Raw genomic sequence first — 7886 nt, forward strand, 5'->3', positions numbered from 1 at the left:
TGGCCAGGCTGGTCTCAAACTCCTGACCTCAAGTGATCCACCCACCTTGGCCTCCCAAAATGCTGGGATTACATGCATGCCTGGTGACTCATATATAATTTATATCTGTGACTCACTGTGGCTTGTGGAGGGTACAGTGACAAACTGCCAAAGTCTTCCCCCAGCCTTTGAGGCCCTGTAAGATATGGAAGGCCCATAGCCTCCCTGACCTCACATCCTCGCCTTCTCCTCTATCTCCACAGCTTCATCCTCATCAACCTTCTGGGTCCCCAGGAATATGCTAAACTCAAACCAACCTCAGGACCTTTGCACTTCCTCTTTCCTCTGCCTAGAAATCTCCTGCCTCCCAACTCCAGGCATAACTGCTTCCTTCTTGTTTTTCTCTTTCTTTCTTCCTTTCTTCCTTTTTCTTTTCTTTTCTTTTGAGCTGGAGTTTCACTCTATCACCCAGGCTGGAGTGCTATGGCTTGGTCTCTGCTCACTGCAACCTTCACCTCCCTATTTCAAGCAATTCTGCCTCAGCCTCCCGAGTAGCTGGGATTACAGGTGTGTGCCACCATGCCTATCTAAATTTTGTATTTTTAGTAGAGACAAGGTTTCGCCATGTTGGCCAGGCTGGTCTTGAACTCCTGACCTCAGGTGATCTGCCTGCCTCCCAAAGTGCTGGGATTACAGGCGTAAGCCACCATGCCCAACCCTTCTTGTTTTACACATGTCAACTCAAATGTCACTTCCTCAGAGGTAACTGCCTGGCTCTATGGTCTCTAAATGAGCCTCCTGCTCCCTTTTTGATTATATTATCCTGTCTGTAAACCTTCTTGCTCTGTTGCCCAAGCTGGAGTGCAGTGGCACGATCATAGCTTGCTGCAGTCTCGACCTCCTGGGCTCCAGTGATCCATCTCAGCCTTCCAAGTAGCTGGAACTACAGGCATGCACCACCATGCCAGGCTGACAAAAAATTTTGTTTTGGCCAGGTGCGATGGCTCACACCTATAATCCCAGAACTTTGGGAAGCCAGGGTGGGCAGATCATGAGGTCAGGAGTTCCAGACGAGCCTGGCCAGCATAGTGAAACTTTGTCTCTACTAAAAATACAAAAATTAGCTAGGCATTGTGGCCCGAGCCTGTAGTCCCAGCTACTTGGAAGGCTGAGACAGGAGAATCGCTTGAACCAGGGAGGCGCAGGTTGTGGTGAGTCGAGATCGCACCACTGCACTCCAGCCTGGGCAACAGAGTGAGACTTCATCTCAAAATAAATAAGTAAATAAATACAAAAAAATAAAAATACAAAAAAATTAGCCGGGCGTGGTGGTGGGTGCCTGTAATCGCAGCTACTCGGGAGGCTAAGTCTGGAGAATTGCTTGAACCCGGGAAACAGAGGTTGCAGTGAGCCAAGATCGTGCCATTGCACTCCAGCCTGGGCCACAAAAGCAAGACTCTATCTCAAAAGAAAAAAAAAAAAAAGGAGGAAATTTTGTTTTGTAGCGGCACGGTCTTGCTTTGTTGCCCAGACTGATCTCGTGCCCTTATAATCCCCCTTCTTTGGCCTTCGACAGTGCTGGGAATTAACAGGTTGTAAGCCACTGCCACGCTGTTTCTGTATCATCATCTCTAAAATGGTGATTAAAATAGGGCTTTTGCTGGGCGCAGTGGCTCACGACTATAATCTCAACACTTTGGGAGGCTGAGGCGGGAGGATCACTTGAGGTCAGGAGTTAGAGACCAGCTTGGCCAATATGGTGAAACCATGTGTCTACTAAAAATACAAAAATTAGCCAGGCATGGTGGTGCACACTTGTAATCCCAGCTGCTGGGGAGGCTGAGGCACGAAAATCGCTTGAATCTGGGAGGTGAAGGTTGCAGTGAGCCAAGATCATGCCACTGCGTTACGGGCAGGGCAAGAGTGAGTGAGACACATCTATTATTCCAGCACTTTGGCAGGCCCAGGCCGAAGGATCACTTGAGGCCAGGAGTACGAGACCAGCTTTGGCAATATAGCAAGAGCTCCTCTCTGCAAAATATTTTTAAAATATAAAAAAACAGGCCGGGTGCGGTGGCTCGTGCCTGTGATCCCAGCACTTTGGGATGATAAGGTGCGCAGATCACGAAGTCAAGAGATCGAGACCATCCTGGCCAACATGGTGAAACCCCGTCTCTACTAAAAATACAAAAATTAGCTGAGTGTGGTGGCGCGCGCCTGTAGTCCCAGCTACTCCGAAGGCTGAGGCAGGAGAATCGCTTGAACCTGGGAGGCGGAGGTTGCGGTGGGCTGAGATTGTACCAGTGCACTCCTGCCTGGGCGACAGAGCGAGAATCCATCTCAAAAACAAACAAACAACAACAAAATAGGGCTTTTGGTGAGAATAACTGAGTGTTTTGCCCATAGTGACTGCTGATTAAACGTTAGGTATTGTTATTTATTTTATGTATGATTGTTTACCTCTTCCATTGAATGAACGATTCATGAGAGGAAACAGGTTCACTTAGTCACTCCTGAAACTTCAGCACCTAGAACAGAGCCTGGCCCGTTAGGCACTCCGTAAACATTTTTGAATGAATGAATGAGGCAGGCAGGATTATGAGGCCCCACTTTCCAGATGCGGAGGTGGAGCTTTTGGGTCATGAAATTGGACAGTAGAGGAGTCAGGATTCAAACCCAGGTCAGTCTGGTTCCAAAGTTTCTACTGTTTGTCCCTGTGTCCAGAGGGAATTCTTTTTCGACTCTAGACTTCACTTCTCCTGCCTATACCCTAGGTATTTACCCTCTTTGGAGACTTGTGGAAGGCGGTCCAATATTCTTGAAATCCATTGTCGGGTTTTCTACCCTCCCCTTTTCCCCCACAACTTTCGAGCCATCTCTGCCTGACACGAGGGCTAGTCCAAGCCTCACAACTGGGCCTGTGCCAAAGCCCGGAGTGGATAATACGGTTGTGGGAGGCTAGGGCTCTAAGGGCGGAGTTAAGGGCCTGGGGCCGCAGACAGAGTGGTGGGGAAGGTTGGGGAGGGACTAACAGACTGCGGGGGGAGGGGTTTAAATTCCGAGGGCGGAACTAATCCTATAAGAAGGTCCTGTCCAGAGCTCTGGAGAAGTACTATACTATAAACCTTTGGAGGTTCAGGGGGCGGTGCTAATGATTCTGTGGGCAGGAATAAAACTTTAGCACCCGCAAGATTCCGGGGGTGGGGCTAAGAGCCTGGGGGTGGGCCTAGATGTAATAAACAAGAGTTCCCTGAGCCGGTTTGGGGCTATAAGGTCGGGCCCTGGTCTTAAGGAGGGAGCTTTTGGAAAATCCAATGAAAATCTGAAGAGAAGGTTTTGGGGCTAGGGGAGTGACTACCTCCACCCCATCCTCCTCCCGGAGCTCGGGGCTGCGCTTCAGGCTGAAAGCAGGAGAGGCCCAGCCCCTTCCAATCCCTCTGCATCCCTATTGGTGGAGGGCCCTGCGCGACAGTCCCTCATTGGTTCTAAAAGGGCGAGGAGGGGGGTCTACAGAGAAAACACTCTGGTTGTGGGCGGGACCAGACGGTACCTAGGGGGATCTGGGCGCAGCCAATCCTGGCCCGAGGATTGTGTTGGGGGGCTTGGCAGGGGGTGTCCTACCCCCCTTTCTGGGCATCCTGGGGGATGACCCCAGCGCCAGGCCCGGCGCCGGCCGCCTGATGCCAGGCAAGCTGAGCTGGGGATGCTGGAACGAAGGGCGTTGCTATGGCAACGGGAGGCAGGGCCTGGTGGGGGGGACCGGGCCCGAGCTGGGACCGGGGGGGCCGGCGGTGGCTGTGGTGGGACGATGGCGGAGCGCGGCCCGGCCTTCTGCGGCCTGTACGACACGTCCTCGCTGCTGCAATACTGCAACGGTGAGACCCCTCCTCAGTTCCGACCTTGGCCCCGCCCAAGGCTGGACCCATCTCTTCTTGCCCCAACCTCCTCCTTCCAAGTCCCCATCCCCCTCCCTTGCTGAAGATCCCCCTTTCCTCTCCCTCAGCAGGACCCTGACCCAAGAGAAGGTCCCTGGTCCCCAAAACCCAGATCCCAGCCCCCCACCCACTTGGATCCTCCGCTACTCCAGAGGTGGCTAGACGGAGAGGAGAGAAGGGCAGAACACGAAGGAACCAGGGATTGGAAGGGGGAAGGACCTGAGAGTCGATTGGGCCTGGAACTCTGCCCTTTCTCCCTTCAAGCTTCTGGAACGCTCCCCTATCTCCGTAGCAGGGGGACAGACGGAGGGGGTGGGGATGGATTTGGTGTTGAGTTGAGGGCAGAGTGTGGGACTGGAAAGGGACAGTCAGAGGACTTTGCCTTTAGGATACCTCCCAAATCCTCTGGCCCTGGCCCTCCCGTGCATTAGGACCATCCCTTCTCCCTAGACAAATGCGTGTGATACCAGAAGGGCCACTGTGGGTATCAGGCACAGGTGAAGAGAGATAGGAGAAGAGGGGAGTTAGGAGGGAAAAGTGGGAAGTGAGGCCTGGTTTCTGGGAAAAAAGGGCTGAGGATGAGGGGATGGTCAGGAGGGAGCAGAGGGCTTGAGTCACAGGGGTGGGGATGGTGGAGATGTGGGGATTGGCAGGATGGGCTGGCCAAGGCCTGACAGTGCAACTGGCCGCTCTGGGTGGGGCACAAGTGTCAAGATGAAAGCACCTCTATTTAACTCAGTTTGGAGGTTCAGTCCTCTGGGCACACACCCTAGTGCCAGGGACCACTGGAATTAGCAGGGTACCCAGAATTCTTATTTTGTCCTCCTCTGTCCCTCTAAGAGCCAGAATGACAGGGTGGCCATTCCTGGGTTGAGTATGGGTTCTTCCATTGATCGGCTGTGTGTGCATGTAACAAGTAACGTCACCTTTCTGGGCTTCAGTTCCTCCTCCTCTCCTCCTAAAATGGATTATGCCACTACGACTACTAGAGTTGCCAAAAGCATTAGGTATCATAAAAATAGTTAATCCTATTCTGGATTTATCGAGCATCAACATGAGCCAGGAACGTGCTAAGTGTTTTGTGTGAGCAGCGCCTGGCACATGTAAGCTCACGGTATCAGATGCCATTTTTTTCCTGGTCGTATTATTAATGGTAGGTAGGACCAGGCTGAGCAAAGGAGGTGATTGGGTCCCCTGCCCCCACCTACTGGCTGGGTGATCTTTGGCGTGTCTCTGCACACTCCTGCTAGCCTCCTTCCTTAGTTTCCCGTTTGCAAAACTTGATGCCAACAAGACCCCTAGAGGTTTCTCACTGTTATGAGTTCTAAGTGCTGACGGCTCACTCCTTCTGACCTCAGGAGGCTCCCACCTCCCTCTGCAGTCCGGGCACCGGACCTGGGAGGCGCTGAGTTGGGGGCAGGGCGGACAAGCCTCGGTAGGCGATTGGGCTACGGGGGAAGGAGGGAGGAGCGGCGGCTGCACTGCGGAGCCCAGAGGGCCAGTTGGGCGGCCTATGGACGCGGGATGGCAGGTGCGAGCTCCACGCCCTGTCCCTGTCTAAGCTACCACCTTTACTTCCACCAGGCTGGGAACCAGGGCTTCCTTGGTTGTGGTCAGCAATGAGTCTGGGTATGAGTATTCTGGGGGAAAAGGGGGAGAGGGACCCCTTGGGTCTCCACCCCTCCCACTTTGGGAAAATGAGCGGGGTTGGGGGGGCCACTCGGGGAGTCATTTTGGTTGCATCCATAGGCTGGAGAGCCAACTCAGGGGCGCGGGGTAGAGGCGAAATAAAGAAGGAGAACAGAAAAGAGGAATGCCTGCGGGGGAAGAGTTTAGGTGTCATCCCCGTCTGCATTCTCCCTTGGGTCTTCTGGGTCTGCGATGCGCTGCCTGCAACCCCCAAGTCCGCCGCCAGGGGCCGCCGAAGCTCTGTCCTTGCAGCTGGCTCTAGGGTCGAACACCAGGGTGAGGAGAGGAGGGGACATGGGGAGGCTAGGCATGACCTTTTGACTGGGAAAGTCTTAGAAACAGTGAAGAGACGTTGGTATTCATAACAGCATCTTCGGAGGATGTTGGGGATCAATTCTAGAACTTTAGTGTCATTAGGAGTAGGTTAGTGTGTCATTTTGCAAATGCTCTTATCACTCATAGATACTTAAACGTCTTAGTCATAGAATCTTTTTTTTTTTTTTTTTTTTTTTTTGAGACGGAGTCTCGCTCTGTCGCCAAGCTGGAGTGCGAGTGCAGTGGCGTGATCTTGACTCATGGCAACCTCTGACCCTCCGGGTTCAAGTGATTTCCCTGTCTCAGCCTCCAGAGTAGCTGGGCCTACAGGCATACGCCACCACGCCCGGCTAATTTTTTTTTTTTTTCTTTTTCTTTTTGTATTTTAGTAGAGACGGGGTTTCACCGTGTTGACCAGGATGGTCTCGATCTCCCGACCTCGTGATCCGCCCGCCTGGGCCTCCCAAAGTGCTAGGGTTACATGCGTGAGCCACCGTGCCTGGCCACGTCTTAGTCATAGAATCTTAAAGCCAGAGCGAGAGGCTCCTGGGTTCGCTGAATCTTAGAAAATAAGAGGGAAGGGACTTCCCCAGGGTCACAGGGCCAGCGCGCTGCAGCAGAGAGGAGTGTGGGGATGGGTTGGAGAGCGGTGGGGATTTCCTTCCCCCTTCAGAGTCCTCTTCCTTGGCCCATCTCCAAGTGTCCCAGCCCCAGGTAGCGGGACAGGAAAGGGGCGTGGCTGGCCCCCTCGCTTAGACCCAGGAAGGCGGGAGGGACCCGTTGGGTACTGGAGCTCCTGGGTGGCCCTGCAGCCGGCACTCCCCCGTCTTCCAGATGACAATTTGTCGGGCACGAGCGGTATGGAAGTGGACGACCGCGTGTCGGCGCTGGAGCAGCGGCTGCAGTTACAGGAAGACGAGCTGGCGGTCCTAAAGGCGGCGCTGGCGGATGCTCTGCGTCGCCTGCGGGCGTGCGAAGAACAGGGAGCTGCGCTCCGCGCGCGGGGCACCCCCAAGGGCCGGGCGCCTCCGCGCTTAGGCACCACTGCCTCGGGTATCCCGGTTAGACTGGAGGGGTGGGATGGGGAGGACCGGGGCCTGGTCCTCATACTCACCCTCTTCTGTCCCCATCCCTCCAGTGTGTCAGCTCTTGAAAGGCCTTCCCACCAGGACGCCCCTTAATGGCTCGGGACCCCCGCGGCGCGTGGGTGGCTATGCCACGTCCCCATCCTCTCCCAAGAAGGAGGCGACCTCCGGGCGCAGGTAAGGCACAAGGCGGGGACCCCCAGCCTCTTCCAAGACCTCATGGGAGACAGAGGTGGTTTGTTTGCCTGAGTTCCAGCAGCAGAAGGTGCAGGGAGGATCTCGCCTGCTCACGGCACTTGCCTGCTGGCCTCGAAGGCTCTGCCCCCAACTGTGTGCTCTCTTTTAGCAGTGTCCGCCGCTACTTGTCACCAGAGCGCCTGGCCTCGGTGCGCCGCGAGGACCCCCGCAGCCGGACCACATCCTCCAGCAGCAACTGTAGCGCGAAAAAGGAAGGGTAAGGACTGGGGCGGCGTTAAGCAGCAGAAAGAGATAGGGAGGAAGTGGTCGAGAAATGTAGTCATGCCCCAGGCCACGAGGTCGTAACCTAGAGTGGGGCCAGCTGGTTCAAATACGGGGACAGTGCCAGAGCCTTGGAAGGACCAATCTTAAGGTGGCACGGTAACAGAGGAAGGTCTGGGAGGGCGGAGTCAATATTTGAGGGGCGGGGCCAGAATTTTTAGGAGCTGGACAGTCAGGTCTACAGGCTGAGGAAGTCAGGGAGGAGCTTGGCTTATGGACGTGGTTATTAAGGTAAAGGAGAGGCCCCGTTGAGTTTCAGGGATGAAGTCAAGGGAGCAGCCACTGAGTTTCTGCAAGGAAAGAGGGAGTCTGAGGAATTTGTTTTTGTTTTTTTTTTTTTTTTTTTTGAGACGGAGTCTCGCTC

The 7886-nt window shown here is 54.4% G+C and overlaps 1 protein-coding gene and 1 long non-coding RNA gene across 4 annotated transcripts in view; one reads left to right on the forward strand and one right to left on the reverse strand.

Annotated features, from left to right (window-relative positions):
• Window positions 1-6270: 6270 nt before the first annotated feature.
• The window catches only part of LOC116418576, a 2952-nt gene continuing 1336 nt past the window's right edge, over window positions 6271-7886 (reverse strand). The window contains exons 2-3 of the long non-coding RNA XR_004228666.1: window positions 7033-7436; window positions 6271-6880 (exon numbers count right to left, since the gene is read on the reverse strand). This is a non-coding gene — a long non-coding RNA (uncharacterized LOC116418576). The remainder of the gene's footprint in view (window positions 6881-7032; window positions 7437-7886) is intronic.
• Window positions 6735-7886, forward strand: part of EML2 (EMAP like 2) — a 35230-nt gene continuing 34078 nt past the window's right edge. For 2 of the 3 annotated variants that reach the window (XR_003309987.1, XM_026457348.1), the window contains exons 1-3: window positions 6739-6971; window positions 7057-7180; window positions 7350-7457. Coding sequence is in view for 2 of the 3 variants with exons in the window: in XM_026457348.1 (XP_026313133.1) it covers window positions 6779-6971; window positions 7057-7180; window positions 7350-7457 (425 nt within the window). In the remaining variant the exon portion in view is untranslated. Of the gene's footprint in view, window positions 6972-7056; window positions 7181-7349; window positions 7458-7886 lie in introns of all 3 variants that reach the window. The other variant, XM_026457349.1, reaches the window with a different exon arrangement.

This window comes from Piliocolobus tephrosceles, chromosome 21, assembly GCF_002776525.5.
Source record: "Piliocolobus tephrosceles isolate RC106 chromosome 21, ASM277652v3, whole genome shotgun sequence".
NCBI classification, from domain to species: Eukaryota; Metazoa; Chordata; class Mammalia; order Primates; family Cercopithecidae; genus Piliocolobus; species Piliocolobus tephrosceles.